The 23,003-nt window shown below is 23.7% G+C and overlaps 2 protein-coding genes across 2 annotated transcripts; both read left to right on the forward strand.

Annotated features, from left to right (window-relative positions):
- The first annotated feature begins 4,608 nt into the window (after nt 1–4,608).
- Nucleotides 4,609–12,953, forward strand: LOC122502190 (zinc finger protein 77-like). Its single transcript, XM_043612126.1, has 4 exons — nt 4,609–5,266; nt 8,572–8,824; nt 8,986–9,634; nt 12,634–12,953. Exons 1-4 carry the CDS (start codon nt 5,057–5,059, stop codon nt 12,875–12,877), a joined length of 1,356 nt encoding a protein of 451 aa, XP_043468061.1. The 5' UTR covers nt 4,609–5,056; the 3' UTR covers nt 12,878–12,953.
- Nucleotides 12,954–17,933: 4,980 nt separating this feature from the next.
- Nucleotides 17,934–21,605, forward strand: LOC122502197 (ATP synthase subunit delta, mitochondrial). Its single transcript, XM_043612134.1, has 4 exons — nt 17,934–18,082; nt 18,315–18,444; nt 18,976–19,173; nt 21,306–21,605. Exons 2-4 carry the CDS (start codon nt 18,325–18,327, stop codon nt 21,471–21,473), a joined length of 486 nt encoding a protein of 161 aa, XP_043468069.1. The 5' UTR covers nt 17,934–18,082; nt 18,315–18,324; the 3' UTR covers nt 21,474–21,605.
- Nucleotides 21,606–23,003: the final 1,398 nt, after the last annotated feature.

The following is a 23,003-nucleotide window of genomic DNA, read 5'->3' on the forward strand; positions in this document are numbered from 1 at the left end:
AAAAGCGTAAAAAAAAATTTGAATAAAAAAAAATAAAAAAAAGTGCTTTGTTAAAAAATGTTTCGTTGAAAAACCAGAACATGTAAGTAATTAATTTATCAAGAACAAAAGGTAATTCTAAGTGACTAGATTAGAATATTATAGCAAACGACCTGTACAAACAGGCACAAGAAGGTAATTTACGTTAAATACCCTAAGCAGCCCGTCTGTGTCGCCAATAGGATTAGGAGACTAATACAAAATATAATAGACTACTGTGAATCTACTATAACATATAATAAAAACTTTCCCTCTTGCCTTTGACAAAAAAAGGCCGACTTTTACTTTTTCTCTTCTCATCATCACTTTCGATCAAATTTTCCCGGTTATCAATTTTCCATTAATTTACATTCATTTAAATCACTTCATTTTTCTCCGATTTTCGCTCTTTTACGTGCGGTGGTTAATTTCTCTTTTTTTAATTAATGTTTTTATATTTTTAACATAATGTTAAATTATGTTCATTTAATGTTTTTATTTTATTTATTTATTTATTTTTTTTAATAAAACTATAAAAATGTTAAATTTTCAATCTTTTTCGACTCATAAGAAATAAAAATAAATAGGTATAATTATAATAAATAACAAAATAAGTAAAAAAAAAAAAAAAAAAATTGGACTTTTTTGGGTAAAAAGAGTGAAAGTGAGAGAGAGAGAGAGAGAGAGAGAGAGAGAGAGAGAGAGAGAGAGAGAGAGAGAGAGAGAGAGAGAGAGAGAGAGAGAGAGAGAGAGAGAGAGAGAGAGAGAGAGAGAGAGAGAGAGAGAGAGAGAGAGAGAGAGAGAGAGAGAGAGAGAGAGAGAGAGAGAGAGAGAGAGAGAGAGAGAGAGAGAGAGAGAGAGAGAGAGAGAGAGAGAGAGAGAAAGGGTCTATTGAATAAATGATATATCTGTCAGAAGTTTTATCGAAAGTTTAATCGAGCGGGGATTTTTGTTATCAATGGGGGATATCGCACTTTGCGTGGCATGGCACGCGAGCGAGAAGAATGAGAAACTTAATTTGTTAATCAACCGTTGATTCAGATGCACCTTTCGGCCTGTCGACAGAATCGCCCTCCACCCCCGGTTTATGTACAGACTCCTCTTCAGTGATGGGACACACATTCGTCTGCAGCTGAGCCAAACAATGTCCTTTCACATGAAGCTTTTACAGCCCTATCAAACCCACTGAATGTCCCTATATTGTACTTTTACTATCATCAACCCATATTTTGCACTCAAGCTCACTTTTTTTTCTTACTACTTATATTTTTATATTGTTTATTTATTTTCTCCATTTTTTTTTCTTATAATACTTATCAGCCTCTATATAATGTTAAATAAAAAAAATTAAATAAAATTTAAATACATATTTATATAGTTTTTAATTTTTTCAACTACTTATATATTATTATAAATTTCTTATTATAAAAAAGTAAAAACTAAAATTTTTAAAAAATTTTCTACTGTTTTCTATAATCACAATAATTTTTCTAAAATTCTTAAAGTGCGAGTCCATCAAGAAGTTTCATCGCAACAATTTTTATATAGAAATTTACAATTTTTATCAAAGAAACAGTAGATTATGAAAAAAATATACACAACATGAATAAGGTCAAATTAAAAAAAAAGTAAAAAATAGTGTAAAATAGTGTCAAAATAAATCGCATGTCTCAAAAAATTAAAAAATTTGGTGAATGTAATCGGTAAAATAGAAAAAAATCTCAAATTTGGTCAATGAAACAGATTACATTTAACAAATCTTCAAAATGTATGTGATTGAACATTGAAAATTTTAAGCTCTATAATAATGAGTCAAAAACGATTAATAATTAAAAAAATTTTATAAATAACTATAAAATAATTTTTATAAATATAATTAAGCGATATAATATGATTTGATAAACTAAATTTTTATAAAAATTAAAATTTTACTTCTCTATAATAGCGTTAAATTTTTAGTTTAAAATTGAAAAAATTGCAAATGAATAAATAAAAAAATGTTTAATATTGTAAGTTTAAAATATTTAAACCTTTTTAAAAACATAAAATTTCCCAAATGAACGTTTTTAATGTAAATTATTTTAATTTAACATTAAAAGCGTATATTAAATTTATAAACACTAAATTCTTATTAAACCTTTAAATATTTAAATTTTAAGGTTAAAACATTTGGATCTTGTTAAATTTTAAAGAGTTCACTTCTAAAAAGTGATAAAAAATATTAAACTTCTTCAGTTTGAAATTAAAAAACTTATAGTTAACGTAAAATGTTCAAAATTTCATAAGTGAGTCACAAGTAAAAAAAAAAAAAATTTTTAAATATTTAAAACATTTAAAATTTTAAAAATACTACAAATTTTTGTAAACATTCAAAATTGCAAAATTTTAAATTCAAATCTTCTTAAATTTTTAAACTTTATAGTGAAAAGTGCGTGTTCATTTCAAATATTTTGTTCAAGTTAAAATTATATTCAGTTGAAATTAATTAAAATGCAAAAATCAAAGAGCAATTCAAGTTTTAAAACCTTAATAATTTTTACAAACTTTTAAACTTAAAAATTGCATTCCTTAAAATTTGAAATTCATGTTAGTTCAAACTTTTAAAGTATTGCAAACTTTAAAACTGTAAAATTTAAAAAATTAAAAAAAAAATTTTTTTTTTAAATTTTCTTTTTAAACTTTTTAATTTTTATTGTGTTAAAATTGCTTTCAATTTAAATATTTTACTTTCGAAAATTTGCATTTTCATTCTGAAAATACATAGAATTTTTACAAACTTTAAAAGTTTTAAAACCTTTTAATTTTTAGAATGAGAAAATTGCTTTCAATTTAAATATTTCACTTTCGAAAATTTGCATTTTAATTTTGAAAATACATAGAATTTTTACAAAATTAAAAACTTTTTAAGTTTTTAACTTTTAAAGTGAAAAGTCGCTTTAATTTAAATATTTCAATTTAGAAATTTTGTATATCTTTAAATATTTGTAATTCAAGTCATTATACAATTAAAAAGCCAATTTTAAATTTGAAAATGCGTTGAATTTTTACAGACCTTAAAACTTTAAAATCTAAAATTTTGTAAGTTTTTAACTTTTAAAGTAAAAAGTGTTTTTAATAGAAATATTTTAATTCAAAAATTTTGCATTCTTTAAAATTTATAATTCACGTTATTATTCAGTTTAACAGAGCGAATTTAAAAAATTTTGAAAACACGTTTAATTTTTATAAACTTTAAAACATTGAAATCTAAAATTTTTTATGTTCTTCACTTTTTTAAAGTAAAAAAATGTGTTTTTAATTGAAATATTTCTATTTAAAAATTTTGCATTCTTAAAAATTTGTAATTTAAGTCATTATACAATTAAACAGCCTATTTTAAATTTGAAAACGTGTTGAATTTTTGCAAACTTTAAAACTTTGGAATTTAAAAATTTTTAAGTTTTTAACAGTTTAACTACCTATTTTAGATTTGAAAACACGTTATATTTTTACAAATTTTAAAACTTTGAAATTTTTTTTAGTTTTTTAACTTTTAAAATGTTTTTACATTTTAAAAGTTAAAAAGTTAAAAAATTAAAAAAATTTCAGTTTTTAATTTTAAATTTTTTAATTAATTAATTAATAAATATAATTTTTTAATTTCAATGTTTTTAATTTAACTATTTCAAGTTAAAAATTTTGCATATTTTTCAAAATTTAGAAAATTCAAGTCAGTTGCGAATTGAACATACTTTTCATTTGAAAAATTTTAAATTATACGTAAAGTTTACAAAAATTTAGTGTTTTCATTTTAAAATGCTTTTAAATGGAAAAAACTGAATTTTTTTCAAACTATAGCTTTAAATTTTCATGCTTTCTAAATAAAAAAATTTTTAAATGAAAAGTACGTTCAATTTAAATTGTTTATTTTAAAAAAATTTACATAGTAAACATTTTTAGTAAACATTTGAAATTCTAGTGAGTTAAAATTTTGAAGGTTCATTAGTTTGAAATTTTTAATTTTTCACTTCCTGCAATTCTTTCGAATATAAAAATTTTAAAGTTTTAATTTAAAATTTAAAGATAAAAATTTAAATTTAAAGATAAAATTTTAAATTTAAAGATAAAATTTAAAAGGAAAGAACTTAAGAAAATTTAAATTATGACAAATTAAAAAAAAAATACTAAATAAGTTTTAATAATTAAACAAAAAAAAAATTTATAAAAAAGTTTATAAAAAAATTTTTAAAAAAATAAAAAATTTATTTTTTGTCACATGCAATTAATGTATCAATAAGAATGTTTATGTAAGTTAAAAAAAGTATCCACCTTGCAATGTCTCCTTTTCTCTCTCTCCCCATCTTTATCTCTCTCTTTCGCCCCTCGGTGTCTCGTTGCCCCTTTCAACCTTATATATTTGGGGTTAGAAATTATAAACCAAAGAACGTCAAACGAATCCCCCCAATGGCTTTCTAAATACAATTACGCATTTTACTTGAATGAGAGAAGAAGTGGGACCTGGAGTCGACCAATCACCGTTCAACCGGCCAAAAAAATGGGGAAGGGGATCACCAAAATTTAGACATCCCTTCAAACCATCCCATTATTGCCCACACCTCCTTAATATATAAACCCACGTGTAATGTTAAATACTCATCAGTCTCATTTCTGAAGTCAACCTCAAAATTTTTATAAAAAAACTAATCTTATTCATTTATTAATTTATTTATTTACATATATTTATCATTAGCATTAAAATTGTGAAATGGAAATTATTATTAATTTGTGAAGGAAAAGTGCCTCGATTTTAATTGGATTTTCTTCAATGTGTGTATATATGTGTGTGATTTGTTATTCTTAAGTGAAAAAAATTTTTATACCGAAAAAAAAAATTTTTTAATAAAATTTTTTTTTTTCGCTAAAAAAGGAAAATTTAAAAAATTCGATTTTATAAAAATCGAAAACCCAAATTTTCTAATTTTGGGGGGAAGAAGAAAATTTTTTTTCCTTTTCATTTTGATAAGGCAAAAATTTTGCCGCGAAAATAAACAGCTTTCATATGTTGGACACAATGATTAGTGGCAATGCTTTTCCATTGGCAGCGGAAAACGCAATGGTGGCAAAATTTCCGCGTGTCGAAGATGAGGAATATTCAGGGCACATTGGACGACCGTACGTTAAAGCGGCTACTGAATTGAAATCAAATTCGGCCACTGAAGTCATTGACATTGACAGTTTGGCGAACAATGTTAATCCATTATACGAAAGGGTATGCAAAATGATAATAAATATGGAAAAGAAAATAAACAGACGAATTAGTTTCTCTTTTCAAAATTATTAAATATATGTGAATTTAAAATTTTCAATTTAAAATATTATAAATTTTCAAAATTTAAAGTTTTCAAATTATAAATTTTCAAATTATAAATTTTCAAAATTTTTTATTTTGAAATAATAAATTTCTAAAATTTTCGATTTTTAATTTTGAAATTATAAATTTTCAAAATTTTCAATTTTTAATTTTGAAATTATAAATTTTTAATTTTCAAGTTATAAATTTTCACTTTCTGCGCTTAAAAACTAAAATAAAAAAAAATAATATAAACTTCTTAAAATTTCAAAAGTTTCTGATGAAATTTTTTAAGAAACAAGGTTCTTAAATTTTGAGCTTCTTTCTTCAGTTTCAACTCAATTTTCTTAAATTTTTTAAGTTTCTGATAAAATTTCTTATACATTTCTGCTTGATTTAATATTAATAATTATGAATTGAAGTTCTTTAAATTTATGTTTTAAATTTGAAAGTAGAAAAGCTCTCAAAATTCGAAAGTTTAAATTTTTTATAAACTTGAAAACTTTGATTATATTTAAAATAAAAGAAAATTTATTGAAACATTTTTCATGTGCCAAATTTTGAAAAATTTTCGCAAAATTAGGTTTTAAATTTACAATTTTTAAGAGCTTTAAATTAAAAATTTAAAAGCTCTCCATTCTTCAAATTTAAAACTTGAATTTGAAAATTGAAACAAAAAATTTTTGAATTTTAAATCTAAAAAATTAAAAGCTTTTAAACCCGATGTATTTTAATGCTTCAAATTTCATATATATTTTAAAATTTTTTGAAATTTGAATGGTTTTTTATTTAATATTAAAACTCCATTAAATTTTTATTTTAAAGAAAACTTTCTAAAATTCAAAATTCTTCCTTATTTTGAATGTTAAAAATTTTAGAATACTAAAAACTTTATGAGGTTTTTAAAATTTTTCTAATTAAATAATGTATTTTCAAAAATTTAAATGCTTGATTCAAATTAAAAAATAATTTCATATCGAATATTTCAAATTTGGAACAGAAACAATTGAGAATAAGCTTCTTAAATTTTTTAGTTTTTTTTCAAAATTAAGCATTTTAAATGACATGAAAAAATCTAAAATATTAACGCCTTTTAATTTGAAGTTTTTAAAATTTTAGTAAATTCTAGTTTTACGTTTTTAAGATTTTAGTAAATTTTACTTTGAAGTTCTTAAAATTTTAGTATAAATTTTAATTTGAAGTTTATAAAATTTGAGTAAATTTCAGTTTAAAATTAATAAAATTTTAGTAAATTTTACTTTGAAGTTTTTAAAAGTTCAACAAATTTTACTTTGAAGTTTATAAAATTTTTGTAAATTTTAATTTGAAGTTTATAAAATCTTAGTATATTTTACATTGAAGTTTTTAAAATTTTAACAAATTTTACTTTGAAGTTTATAAAATTTTTGTAAATTTTAGTTTGAAGTTTATAAAATTTTAGTAAATTTTACATTGAAGTTTTTAAAATTTTAACAAATTTTACTTTGAAGTTTATAAAATTTTTGTAAATTTTAATTTGAAGTTTATAAAATTTTAGTAAATTTTACTTTGAAGTTTTTAAAATTTTAACAAATTTTACTTTGAAGTTTATAAAATTTTAGTAAATTTTACTTTAAAGTTTTTAAAATTTCAACAAATTTTACTTTGAAGTTTATCAAGTGAGTAGCTGCATGCAACAACTCGCCAAGCGCTCGGCTGAACATTCAGCGCTCAGCGAGTTTTTGCATGCAGCTACTCAAATGGTAAATTTTACTTTGAAGTTTTTAAAATTTTAACAAATTTTACTTTGAAGTTTATAAAAATTCAGCAAATTTTATTTTGAAGTTTTTAAAATAAATTGTAGTAAATTTTACTTTGAAGTTTTTTAAATTTTAGTGAATTTTACTTTGAAGTTTATAAAATTTTTGTAAATTTTAATTGGAAGTTTTTAAAATTTTAACAAATTTTACTTTGAAGTTTATAAAATTTTAGTAAATTTTACTTGGAAGTTTTTAAAATTTCAACAAATTTTACTTTGAAGTTCTTAAGATTTTAGTAAATTTTACTTTGAAGTTTTTTAAATTTTAGTGAATTTTACTTTGAAGTTTATAAAGTTTTTGTAAATTTTAATTTGAAGTTTATAAAATTTTAGTAAATTTTAATTTGAAGTTTATAAAATTTTGGGAAATTTTACTTTGAAGTTTTTAAAATTTATTTGAAATTAAATTTTATTGAATTTTAATTGAAAATTTTTTAATTTCAGCAAATTTTATTTTGAAGTTTTTAAATAAATTTTAGTAAATTTTTACTTTGAAGTTTTTTAAATTTAGTGAATTTTACTTTGAAGTTTATAAAATTTTAGTGAATTTTAATTTGAAGTTTATAAAATTTTAGTAAATTTTACTTTGAAGTTTTTAAAATTTTAGTGAATTTTAATTTAAAATTTTTAAAATTTCAGCAAATTTTATTTTGAAGTTTTTAAATAAGTTTTAGTAAATTTTACTTTAAAGTTTTTAAATAAATTTTAGTAAATTTTAATGTAATGTTTTAAAAATTTTAACTTTAACCAATTAAATATTTTTATCAAGTTTGAAATTTTAAAGCGTATATTCATAAATTTAAAAAAATTTGAAATTTATTAACACTCAAATTAAAAAAAGTTTCTAATGAAAAATATTGTATATAATATTTTTAAAGTTTAATTTTAATTTAGAACATAAAAGATGTAACTTAACTTGACAAATTTTTTAACCAATTTTCAACATTCTTAAAAGCTATTTTAATGCGCTTAAATTTAAAAGAAACTAAAATTTAAAAATTTTCAATTTTTCAAGATAAAAAGATTTATTGTATTATTTGAAATTTACAGCAAAAGTTAATAATTTAATGTTTTTACTTTTCAAAAATTAAAATTTCTGACAAGAATTTTTGTTATTTCAGTTTTATTTTATTTATTTGTTATTTATTTATTTTATTATTTCGTTTTATTACGTCAGATGTTAATTTTAAATTTTTTACTAAAACTCACTTTCTGATGTTAATTTTAATGAATTTTTTACGGATGTAATGAAAATTGACAGGCTCATAAATTCTAAAGAGTCGTTTTTATCAGTTTTTTTTAGTTTTTACTCTAAAATTGATACTTAACTCTTTTTGTTTCATAATATTTTTAAAAATTTCAAAAAAATTTTAAGTAATTTTTTTTTAAAATTACGTTTCTAAATGGCTTGTTTTTCTATTTACAGATGTTGGAAGTATCAGTTAGAGAAGGAAGACTATATTGTTTAAACGATTTCGTCAACACTTCCTGCTGGTTAAAGATGGTACCATTGGCAAAAGATTGTCAAAGTCCGAATGTCATGCTAATGAATGCCGAGAAGGGCGTTGTATTAAAAACAATAAAAAATATTTATCCCGGCGAACCACTACTTATGTGGTTCACAGAAAATATTTTGGCAATGATGAACATTCCATTTCTGACGCCAAGAAATATTTTAGGTACGTTTCAAAATTTTTTTTAATATTTCCGAGAAATTTACAAAAAAATGTTATTTTATAAACTTTTCATTTAAAAGGTAGGTAACATTAAAAATACTTATATAATTTATATAATTTTCAAATTTTGAACCAATTAAATGACCATTTTGTCTTTCCAACAGGAAAAAATCGCTACACCTGTGAAATGTGTAATTTCGCCTTCGAATGTCCAAATCCATTAAAAATTCATCTCGCCCTAAAATGCAATCGTCTCGATTTAAGTTATTTATGGACAAAATTGGCAAAAGAATATAATACACCACAGAAAGCATCTCTAATATTAAATCCATTTGTTCCCATAATACCATTTAAATTTCAATTGTCCGGTGCACCACAAACGAATCTCGTCGAAATGTTTGCTTCATCAAGAACATCGCCAATTTTATCTGAGACAACGTCAAATAAAAATGGAAGTCTACACAGTTCGGCGTCATCGTCATCGCAAAGTTCGCCGGAATCGGTGATTAACGAAAGACGAACGACAAATTCAATGGACATTTCACATGTGAAGAAAAATTTAACAAATCATCATTCGGCCTTTAAGCCATACAACAATAAACCAGTTATTTATGGTGGTATGTCACAAATTGACGATTCATTAATAGGTCACTATCAAGTACCAACACCAACACCATCATCATTATCGCCTGGTGTGCATGCAGCTCAACTCGAAACAATATGTAGTAATTTGGGAAAATTAAAACAAGGACACAAATGTATTTACTGTGGGAAAATTTACTCGAGGAAATATGGTCTTAAAATTCACATCAGGTATGTTTTTATTATTATTAAATATTTTCTGACCCCGGATATTATGATTTTTTTCGACTTTTTTCGACTATTTTTAAAACATTCGACATTTTTTCGACTATTTACCAAATATTTGACTATTTTCAAAATATGCGACTTTTTTCGACTATTTTCTAAATATTCGACTTTTTTCGACTATTTCCAAAATATTTGACTTTTTTCCGACTATTTGCAAAATTTTCTAAAAATTCGTCTTTTTTTTCGACTACTTTCAAAATTTTGGACTTTTTTCGACTATTTTCTAAATATTTGACTTTTTTGAAAATATGCGATTTTTTTGGGTTAACCCCTTTTTTTTGACTATTTTCAAAATATTTCGACTTCTTCCGACTATTTTCAAAATTATACAACTTTTCTCGATTCATTTTTAAAAAATGCGTCTATTTTAAACTATTTTCAAAACATGCAACTTTTTTCGACTATTTTCTAAGTATTCGACTTTTCTCGACTATTTTCCAAATATTTGACTTTTTTCCGATTATTTTCAAAATTTTCTAAATATTCGTCTTTTTTTCGACTACTTTCAAAATTTTGGACTTTTTTCGACTATTTTCTAAATATTTGACTTTTTTGAAAATATGCGTTTTTTGGGGTATACCCTTTTTTGACTATTTTCAAAATAATCGACTATTTTCAAAATTTATGAATTTTTCGACTATTTTCAAAATTATACGACTTTTTTCGATTCATTTTAAATAAATGGGTCTTTTTTAAACTATTTTCAAAATATACGACTTTTTTCCGACTATTTACAAAATATTATACTATTTTCATAATATGCGACTTTTTTCGACTATTTACTAGATATTCGACTTTTTTCTACTATTTTTAAAATTTATAACTTTTTTTCGACTATTTAAAAAATATTCAACGTTTTCCGACTATTTTCAAATTATACGACTTTTTTCGATTCATTTTTAAAAAATGCGACTGTTTTTGAACTATTTTCAAAATTTGCGACTATTTTCAAAATATTCGACTTTTTTTCAACTATTTACAAAATAGTCGACTTTTTCCTACTACTTTCAAATTATACGACTTTTTTTCGATTCATTTTTAAATAATGGGACTTTTTTAAAACTATTTTCCAAATTTCCGACTATTTTAAAAAAATATGCGACTTTTTTCTATTTTTTTCTAAATATTCGACTTTTCTCGACTATTTTTAAAATATTTGACTTGTTTCGACTATTTTCAAAATTTTCGACTATTTTCGAAATATTCGTCTTTTTCGACTATTTTCAAAATTTTGGACTTTTTTCGACTATTTTTTTAAATATTTGACTTCTTTGGGTTATCCCCTTTTTTTACTATTTTCAATAAATGCGTCTTTTTGACTATTTTAAAAATTTTCGACTATTTTTTTTTAAATGCGACTTTTTTCGACTATTTTCTAAATATTTGTCTTCTTTCGACTATTATCGTCCATTTTTAAAATATGCGACTTTTTTTCGACTATTTTCAAAAATCTATTTTGACAACACTGCTAAGGGGTTAAAAAGATTTTGAAATATTGAAATTTTTTTAAAATTTAATTGCAAATATTTGATTTTTTTTTTCAAATATTCATTCTAATTTTTTGTTTAAATTCAATTATTTTCAATATTTTCAATTACATATTTTCGAAAATTCAAATAAAAAATAATATTCTAATTTTTATAATAATTTTTAACATTTTTGAAAAAAATCATGTTCAAAAATTTTTTTTTAAATTCTTCAAAAAATCGATTAATTTCTTGTTTTAAATTAATAGAAATTTTTTTTAAGAAATTCAATTATTTTCGAAATTTTTTTTTTACATTGTTAAAAAGCTCGTTCTTATAATTTTTTTATCTCAAGTTTTTAAGATTCAATTATCTTCGAACTAAGTAAATCAAAATTTTTTAAAATTTACTTTTTTAAAATTTTTTTTTTAAATTTTGAAAAAAATTATGTTCATATTTATAATTATAATTCTTCTAAAATTGGATTATTTTTTAATTTTAACCAATTGGATTATTTTTAATCCGTTTTTCTTTTTACTGAATTCGCTTGAAAATCGTTAATTGGGGGTTTTTAGAATCTCTAAATACGAATCTGAGGTCAGTTTTTTAAAATTCAAAATGGTGGATCCAATATGGCGGACATGAAAATTAAAAATTGACTGAATTCGCTTGAAACTCGATACTCGGGGGTTTTTGGGGTCGCTGGGTACGAATCTAGGGTCAATTTTTCAAAATTCAAAATGGCGGATCCAATATGGCGGACATGAAAATTAAAAATTGACTGAATTCGATTGAAACTCGTTACCCGGGGGTTTTTGGGGTCGCTGAGTACGAATTTGCGGTTATTTTAAAAAAATTAAAAATGGAGGATCCAATATGGCGGACATGATGATTAAAAATCGTCTGAATTTCCTTGAATTTTCAAGGTAATTCAGACGATTTTTACTCGGGGGTTTTTGAGGTCGCTGAGTACGAATTTGCGGTTATTTTAAAAAATTCAAAATGGAGGATCCAATATGGCGGACATGATAATTAAAAATCGTCTGAATTTCCTTGAATTTTCAAGGTAATTGAGACGATTTTTACTCGGGGGTTTTTGAGGTCGCTGAGTACGAATCTAGGGTCAATTTTTAAAAATTTAAAATAGAGGATCCAATATGGCGGACATGAAAATTAAAAATCGTCTGAATTCCCTTGAATTTTCAAGGTAATTCAGACGATTTTTACTCGGGGGTTTTTGGGGTCGCTGAGTACGAATCTAGGGTCAATTTTTAAAAATTCAAAATGGCGGATATAAAACATGACTTGGTCTTTCTCACGGTCCGTGCTTGTCCGTGCATTTGATATAGTCCAGAATTAAATTTTTATATTACATAAAAGTTGACACTTTAGTTTTCACTTTCTTTTACAATTTTAATTTTAGTATAAACAAAAATGATTAAATTTCTAATGTTTTATGTCTTTATTATATTTCAGAACTCACACAGGTTACAAACCATTAAATTGTAAATATTGTCTACGAGCATTCGGTGATCCCAGCAATTTGAACAAACACGTGAGACTGCACGCCGATACGGAAAGAAATTCTCCCTACAGATGTGATATTTGTGGAAAAAATCTCGTCAGACGAAGGGATCTTGACCGACACATACGTTCAAGGCATCAGGAGAATTCCGGTAACAGTTCAGACGCCTCGGAGGATTTAGATATTAGTGGATGAATTCTTTTAATGAATTTTTTAATTTTAAAAATTTTAAAAACAGAATATTTTAAAAATTTACGACTTTTTGGAAAAATTTACGTAAATTAGAAGTGATAGAAATTATCAAATAATTCTTAGAAAATAATTTTTCCTTTTTTTTAAACACGAATATATATTTAAGAAAATTTTATTTGTTACCTCAAAAACAAAACGACTGAATCACTGTAAAAGTGTAAAAACAAATTTAAAAAAAAATTTTCTAATTACTTTTTTTTTTTTAATTTTTATTTTAAAGTACTTCTTTTTATGCAAAAAAAACAATGTCAGGGACAATGTTTGTTTTATTTATTTCTTATTTGTTATTGTTTAAAGATAATTGAGAGAATTAGTGCGTATTTTTAAATATTGTAAATATTGTGAAAATATATTTTAAGTTTTTTTTGAATTTCTTCATCAAAGGATAGACTAATAATGTTATCAATATAAATGAATTATTTTTATTATACGAAATTTAATATCTCAATATATCTAATATGTATATTATTGCAATTGAATATAAATATTATTTGTATATATATATAATATAGTAAATTATTATTTTTGACTAATTCGCATTTCTTCATTTATTATATACCTGAAACTATATATTTTTATTGTACTTATAAATACCATTATATGTAATTGAAAATTTTAATAAATTACACAAAGAATTTAGAAATCAACAGAAAACAAAAATTTTAATTTAAATTTAACCTCTGTACTAATTATTTCAATAGTTGCCTGATTTATTTACGAAACCAACGGTTTCGAACTAAGGGAATAAGCTTCATAAAATAAAAGCTTAAATACTGAATGCTGACACGTTTATTTTTTCAATTACAAAATGAACCTTGATATGAATTTTTGGAATTGACAACTCGAACTTGGTCCATCGTATTGGATTTCACACTGAAAGAGAAACCAATCAGTTAGAATAAAAATAGGACCCAAGGATAATATTTTAGATAAAAGACGATTTTACTTACAAGTGTATTTGGACTTCCTCAAGCGTTGGAAGAGCGTCGTCTGAGCCTTGGCGAAACGTTGGATGTGTGTTGTCTGAGCGTTGAGTAACGCTTCCCAAGCGTTAGTTGAACGTTGGATGTGTGTTGTCTGAGCGTTGAGTACGCTTCCCATGCGTTAGTTGAACGTTGGATGAGGGTTGTCTGAGCGTTGGCGAAACGTTGGATAAGGGTTGTCTGGGCGTTGGTTATTTTATAAACTGGGTAACGTAGAATTTAGAAGGGGTACCCAGAAGTCAAGAGTTAAATACGAGTAAAACTTATTCGCTTAACAACACTGATATAATTTCACAAGGCGATGAGTATAATTTCGGTGGCGGATCTTGGCTGAGAAAAAGGTGACAAATCTGCGGGTTTTATATATCCGCAATCACCCTAGTTTTTTAATTGTTACCAAGAGTTACAATACAATTATAGGGGTGACCAGCGAGGAAAATCAATTAAATTTTGTTCCTTATGATTCAAACGCAAGGTTGCCAGTTTCCGTGAACAAGACAAAATATATTCATTTAACGAAAGGTCAAAGTTTTGTTCCTTTCTGATAGACATTGTGAGATGAGAAGTGATTTCTCCTTGTCTATCCTCAGTCAAAATTAAGGATATAATTGACAAGCACCTTCGGCACGATTTTCCGTATAATTATAATATTACTATTTAATATTTCTCGCGATAAAAATACAATAAAATCCGGGGCGCCAGGTCTACACATAGACCAACGCGAAACCAACAAAACGACAAAATCTTATTTACGCAAAACGACAAAATCTCAAAATAAATTAAATCAATAATATTTGGAGAATCGTCTACCGGAAACCGACACCAAATTATACACGGCTACTCAAAATGTCGGAGAGGTGTGGTGTTCTTAGGAAATTATTCTCGTAAAGAAAAACTTCAAATTTAACATAAAGAAAATTAAGATTTATTATAATCTAAAATAAAATCCTTTACAAAATTTTCTCGTAGATTTAATACAAATTCAAAATGTAACAATTTTTATGACTCTACGTGAATAATTCACAACAAATAACGCAACAATTAACAAATTTTAATCCCTAGCGCAATTTCTCGCCAACGTCTTACGCAATTCTTACACAATTACACAAATAATCTCAAAATTTGACGAATAGACTAATTTTTACCAAGAGCAAATCAGATATGTGAATTTAACTAGAAATTAATTGAAATTTTCTCTACGCGACTTGAAATCAATAATGGAGATCATTATTTCAATTTACCACGTGACAACTCGACCGATTTGATCTTTAATAATCGTTACACAATAAATGTGATCTCAATAAAATTAACTAATTTTCGATCGAATTACCAAGGGTATTCTACGAGATATCGAATCGCGAAATATACAATTTTAGAGAAGAGAAAAGAGAGAGACCTTACCCTCGTCCGAAGAAACAGTCTCACGCTAGTCCAAACTTCCAAGATGGCTCAGTTAAACTCAAAAGGCTCTCAGTTATGATACAATAAATTTAGATTTGATTTTAATTAAACGACAAAACAATAAATAATTAAACAAAACTTTTGGTTCTCGAAGACGGCTTCACAAATGCTATTTAACTGGTCATTTTAATTAGTTATTTTACTATGTAATTGCTTTTTATTGCTCATAGCCAAAAATGATTTTTTTGGACACTTTGAAACTCTAGTTTTCCATTTTTGTAGAGTTTTTTTTAGTAGATTTTTTTTCCACCAATGAAAATTCGGCATCGAGGCTCACCTGGTAATACGAGGGTCTCGCGACGATCCGAAAGGAAATCCAAACTCAGACTCATCACTAAAATTTTGAATCTTGTCCTTGTAGGAATATTATAATAGACCGAACTCCAAAATGTTGTCTCGGTCACGCAAAATTGGCAAAAATCCAACAAACGGAAAGAAATTTCGGAAACTCCATTGCGACACCTCCGCTGATAGATAGGTTGGCCACACTGTAAGTCTCGCACCAGATTTGAAATTGAGAATCCATCACGCAACTCGGATAGTGTAGATTAACCAAGAAGTCCAGATCATCTCTCTAAGCCACTCGGTGTCCCTCGCAGCTCCATAGATGGTCCAAGTGATGAGTACATGAAATTAATACCCGACAATAATTAGAAACAGGAAACAGAACGCAAAATTAACACAAGAATTCGCGCCATGGAGCTGCATCGAAACTAGAAGTTTTTGTAAATTTAAATTTAATTCGCGAAGAATGACACAATTAGTGGTGTTGTAAAATACAACGCCACAACATATATAAATAAGTCCAAAATGTTTTACATTTAATTTTAAGAAAAGTCACGAGGACGTGACACTATTTTCAAAATATTTGAAATATTTTTAAAATATGCGACTTTTTTTCGTCTAGCTTTCAAAATATTTAACTTTTTTCTACTCCTTTAAGCTATTTTCAAAATATTTGACTTTTTCAACTTATTTTCATAAAATGCGACTTCTTTTCGACTATTTTGAAAATATTTGATTTTAACGTTTATTTTCGACTATTTTGAAAATATTTAATTTTAAGTTTATCAAAAATTTTATTGACAATAATTTTGTTTAAAATAATTGTCTATATTTAGTTTATTTAATTTTTAATTTATTATTATTTATTATTATTTATTTAATTTTATAACAGTATTTTGTTACAATTTTTGAAAGTCAACTTTTGAAGAATTTTAATTGCGCAAAATTTTTGAAAATAATTGAATTCATTCAAATTTTTTAAAATTCAATTATTTTCAATATTACCCATTATATAATTCGGGAAATTTAAATAGAAACATACAATAAATAATAATTAAAAATTTTTTTTTACAATTGCTTTTAACATTTTTGATAAACAATTAAATATTTAATTTTAACAATAATTTTATAATTTTTTATTCAAATTATTTTTTTATATTATTCAAAAATTCAATCATTTTTAAAAGATTCTAAAAAATTTCAATTGTTTGGAAATTTATTAATTGTATATAATTATTGAAAAATTATTATCTTTCAAAAATTATTTAAAAATATTTTTCAAAAATTCTTAAAATTTTATTTCAATTTTCTAAAAATTTTATTAAAATAGTATAGAAAATAATTAAATAAGGTAGTTTTTTAAATAATTTTAATTGAAAAATTTTTTAATTTAATTGAAGTAAACAAAGAATTTTTTTCATAGCTTTTTAAAATATTCGTTAATTATAATTAAATATTCGATTATTGAAGTTTATTAAAATTGAATTGAATATAATTTAATTCATGAGAAGAATTTTATTATTTTATAATAAATAATTGAATTCTTGCGATAAATTTTACTACTTTTAAAAATAATTGAATTATGTTTCGAAGGATTCATTAAAATTTTAGAAAATAATTGGATTTTTTCAAAAAACATTAGGTATGTAGAATTTTTTAAAAATTTAATTCTTTCATGAAATTTTATTAAAAATGTATTAAAAATAATTAAAATTCTGCAAAGAATTTTACTAAATATTTATAAACAATAATTTAATTGTTTCGAATAAATGATTAAAATTGTAGAAAATAATTGAATTCTTTTGGAAAATTTTATTGAAAATAATAGAATTTTTGCATATATATTACCATTTAAAATAATTGAATTGTTATTTCAAAGAATTATTCAAATTCTAGAAAATAATTGAATTCATAATTGTATTAAAATTTTGTTGAAAATAATTGAATTTTTGCAAAATATTTTACTGTCTATAAAAATAATTGAATTCTTCCGAAGAATGTTGTTATAATTATGTAAATAATTGAATTCTTGCGAAGAATAATAAAAAAATTAAAATCTGAGTTAGAGGACGAAAAGAATTTTTTAATTTGGTTCAAAATTGTGATCTAATAAGTCTAAAAATCAATTTTGAACCAATTTTTGTCATTTTTCCCGCCCTGAGTAAATTTCCCCAAATTTTTACAGTTACCTTTCTCAATTCTCAGTTGATAACTTATCGATTACAGTTTCCTGTAACTCTCTACATTACCGATCGAAAGCGTGTTAAATAGAAATTTCCTCTCAATCCCGTGGCGCCAGTGTCACTCATATATTTTGTCTGCTGCTCCATTTTTTTAGGGTGAAACCAAGATTGGGTGAAACACTTTTTTCAATCAAAAAGAAATAAAAAAAGTTAGGAAATAGTATTTAATTAAAAAGGTAAGTTTATCAGTATTTTACATCACTTGAATTAATATTTATTTAATTTTAACCAAACGATTAAATTTTCACCTTTATTTTTTGTTAAAAGAAAAGATAAAAAAAAAGATTTCTGACAAATAATCATAAAAAGTGAGGTTATACTCCAATCTGTGATGTAACAGTTTTGCTGTAAATTTCGTATTTTATTCAATTACATATTTCCTTCTATTGAAATTGAAAAAAATTCCAGATTATTAAACATGACAGCACTCGCCAGAACACTTCGTCCTTGTTTGCAATGTGTACGAACACAAATTCGAGCTTTCGCTGCCGAAGCCTCGGGCAATGAAATGAAATTCACATTTTCCGGAGCAAATCAGGTATAAATTTTCTAATCAATTATTGCTTATGGAAAAAGAAAATTTTGATCAAAGTTGCCATAAGAATTTAATTATTTTGTTTATATTATAATTTAAGAAAATTGTTATTGTAACTTCTTCAAAATTATTTTCATCATTTCAATTCAATTATTATTTTCTCGAATTTTTAAATAAAATTCTTCTTTGAATCAATTATTTTTAATAATTTTTGGAAAAGTTCTTCTTTGAGAATTTTTAAGTCCATTTGTTTACAATTCAATTTTACGTGAAATTTCAATTATTATTATTATTTTTTAAAAAAAAGTTAATATATGTTAGGATTTTATTATAAAAAAATGATTTATTTCCAATTAGTGTAATTAAATGACTAATTGTTAAGAGAATTTAAAAATGTAATTATTATCTTTAATACTTAATTAAAAAAAAATATACTTATTATCTGCAAAAGAAATAATAAAATATAAGTATAACCAAAAATATTTTTAAAAACATAAACAAAGGAAAAAATTGATAGAAATTATTTTTTTACAGGTATTTTACGATCAGGCAAATATTCGTCAGGTGGATGTTCCATCTTTTTCAGGGTCATTTGGTATTTTACCAAAACACGTACCAACATTGGCTGTTTTGAAACCAGGAGTTGTCACTGTTTTCGAACAAGGCGGTGATACGAAGAAAATTTTCGTTTCTTCTGGAACAGTCACAATTAATGAAGACTCCAGTGTTCAGGTATATAAAGTACATTTATGAAGAGAATGTTTTTACCAGACAAAACTGAATTTAACGTCATAAAAAATATTATAAAGTACCCTAAAAAGTAACAAAATATAATTTAATTAAAAACTATTTACGAAATAATTTAATTTTAAGTTACTAAATTTTTTTGAAGTATTAAAGTTTTATTTTTATTTAAAGTATTATTTTTTTAAAAAAGTCCGTAACTTTGCTTCAAGTCCGTAAAAGTCCGTTTTTTTGAAAAAAGGTCCGTAAAGTCCGTAATTTCATTCAAAAAGGATGAAAAGTTCGTAAATTGTTCGATATAATTTTGACAATTTTAGAGAAATTACAAATGATTGCAAAAATTCAAATATTTTTAAAAGTAATAAAATTCTTCGCAAAAATTCAATTATGTTGAAATTTTTTTTTTTAATTTCTCGTCAAAATTTCAATTATCTTTAGAAATATTAAAATTCTTCTCAGAAATTCAATTATTTTCAAAAAATCTAAAAAACATTGTCAACATTTCAATTATCTTTATAAATAAATATCAAACTTCTTAGACAAAATTCAATTATTTTCAAAAATTTTAATAGAATTCATTACAAAATTTCAATTATTTTCATAATTAACAATATTTATCACACGAATTCAATTATTTTCTAAAGTAATAAAATTCAATTATTTTCAAACATTTTAATTCGTCCAAAGAATATAATTATTTAAAAATTTGTTGATAAAATTTTTAATAGAAATTGAATTCCAAGAAAAATTTAATTATTCAATAAATTATTTATTTAAAAATAGATTTCAGTTAAAATCTTAGATTATAATAATTGAATTCTTTCGAAGAATTTCATTAAAATTTTAAAAATAATTGAATTTTATCGAGACATTTTTTTAAAAATTGTCTTAAAAATAATTGAATTTCTACCAAAAACAAGTTTTATCAAAACTTTTAAAAATGTTTGAATTTCTGTTAAAATTCTGATATTTTTGAAAATAATTGAATTCTTGCGAAGAATTTTATTAAGACTTTTTGAAAATAATTGAATCTCTGCCAAGATTTTTATTATTTTACGAAAATATTTAAATTCTTGAGAAAAATTTTATTAAAATTTCTGAAAGTAATTGAAGATCTGCTATAAGAATTTTGTTATTTTTAATTTATGCCAAGAATTTTATTAAAATTTTTAAAAATAATTGAATTCCTGTTAATTTTTTACAAGAATTTAATTATTTTTGAAAATTTTAATAGAATGCTTCGCAAGAATTCAATTATTTTCATAAATAATAAAATTCAATGCAGAATTGCAATTATTTTATTTATTTTTAATATAATTTTAATCGAATTTCTCGAAAAATGTAATTATTCTTAAAAATTTTATTAAAATTCGTTGATAGAATTCAATTATTTGAAAATTTGTTGATAACGATTTTTTATGGGAATTGAATTTTAAGAAACGTTCAATTATTCAATAAATTATTTATTTGCATTCTTACATTTAAATTTGTATTTAAATAATTGAATTCTAGTAGAATCTTCTAATAAAAATTGATTTTAATTTCATAAAAATAAATTTCAGTTAAAATTTTAGATAATAATTGAATATTAAATGCAAAAGAGCGTGAATTTTAAAAAATAATTGAATTTTGTAATTAATTTTTTTGAAAAAGTTTAATTGAGTTTTTTAAATATTATTTTTAGTTTCTATTTTCTAATACTTATTTAAGTAAAGAATTTACGAATAATTGAAATTTCGTAAAATTGAATATTGTAAAGAAATGAATTTCAAAATTGTCAATGAACTTTTTCCAAAATTTAAAAAAATAATCGAAGAATTTTAGTTTTAAATTCTTAAAAATAATAATTGAATTGATAATGATTTTAATTATTATAAAACATGTAGAAATCGATGACTTTGAGTCGAAGACTCGGAGTTATCGATTTCTTCATGTTTTATAGTTATGAAAAATTGAATTTCTAGTTTTAAGTAAAATGTTCTCTTATTTGATTCGGCCTGATTCTATTTTTGTCAGTTGGTCCGTTAATGGTCCGTAATTTTTAATTTTTGGTCCGTAAAGTCCGTATTTTTAAATACTTTCACTGCTTCGAGCCCTGAACAACGATTTTTTATTTTCAGGTACTCGCTGAGGAAGCGCATCCGGTTGAGAATATTGATAATTCGGCGGCTAGAGATATTTTAAGTAAAGCACAACAACAATTATCTTCAGCGTCATCTGAAAAGGACAAAGCAGAGGCGGCGATCGCCGTTGAAGTTGCCGAGGCTCTCGTCGCAGCTTCCTCGTAATTTCTATTATGTAATTCCAATTCATCTCTAATTCGAGTCACACCGTACAGTTTAGTTGTCTATAAAAAGACAAACATCCAATCTTGTTAATGTAATGTTACACGAAAAATAAAACCAATAGAAAATGTGAAATTCTTCTTTTCTTAATATTTCCAAGCATCTAATTTATCAAAAACATTAATACCTTTTTATTTTGCTTTCTTTGGAATTTAAAAAATATTTAACATTGGTGAAATCCACGTCAACTTATCACAGATATTTTTATTTTCTCTTAATGAGATTCGCTTAATACTCTGTTTATACATTCCCAGGGTTCGTACTCGATAATTATTTATCTTGTCGATAATTTTTAAGGATTTTTAAGGATAAATCCATTTTTGAGGAATTTATTTAAAATTGTATTTAAAATAATTGAAATGCTGCGATGAGTTTCATTACTTATGAAAATAATTGATTTCTTGCATGCAGTATAATACTTCTAAAAATAATTGAATTGCTGAGAAGAATTTTATTATTTATAAAAATAATTGAATTCTAGTGGAAAATTTTATAAATATCTTTTTAAATAATAATTGATTTTTTCGAAATTTTTTTTTAAATTGTATTTTAAATAATTGAATTTCTGTAATAATTTTATTATTTATGAAAATAATTTAATGTTTGCTAAGAATTTTATAAAAAATTTTTTTAAATATTTGAATACTTTGGGGAAATTGTTTATTAAAATAGTAGATATTGAAAAAAATCGAATCGTTTTAAAGAATTGAGGGGATGGATGCTATAAGGGGATATGCGTCATGTTAAGTGAATGTCATGTATCCCCTAGTCTTCAGCCCCTCAATTTTATTAAAATTTTTTGAATTGTTTCTGTAAATTTTATTTAAATTTTTGAGAATAATTTTCTTATTTCAACTATTAGCGAACTAATGATTATGAAGGGTAATGAAAAACTCACTACATTCTAAGAAAGCTTTTTTTATTATTCAATGGTTAACAGGCGTAGTTGGGAAACATTCTCTCAGTTAGAATAACATCGAAGTAAACCAATTTTATCTGACAGTAAATAAGCCAGTAACTGTTAAAAATTTCACACTCAATTATTCAAAAAAAAGAAAAGTAAAAACAGTGATTTTGCAAAAAAAACGGTTTTTTAATATTCAAAGTATTTAAATACAAAATTTCCGGAGTTGAAATTTTTCTTTAACAATCAATAATAATTTATATACTTTGAAATTTTGTACATACTAAAAATAAAATAGCAATAAGATTGATTTTGTTCGAAAGAAAAATGTTTTCTTAATTATTGTATATTCATTCACGATAATCGTTAACGGAACTTTGGTTTCATAAAACATATAATAGAAATGTAACAAAAAGGAAAAAAACAGTAAATAAATATATATTAGCCTTCTACTTCGAAACAAAGACGACTTTTACCTAAAAATCATTTTCATGATTCTTTTTTTTCTCTCTTGTAAATTATAACATACAATCAATTTGAAAAGCATATAACAAATCATACTATTTACA

This window comes from Leptopilina heterotoma, unplaced genomic scaffold (assembly GCF_015476425.1).
Source record: "Leptopilina heterotoma isolate Lh14 unplaced genomic scaffold, ASM1547642v1 Lhet_222, whole genome shotgun sequence".
NCBI classification, from domain to species: Eukaryota; Metazoa; Arthropoda; class Insecta; order Hymenoptera; family Figitidae; genus Leptopilina; species Leptopilina heterotoma.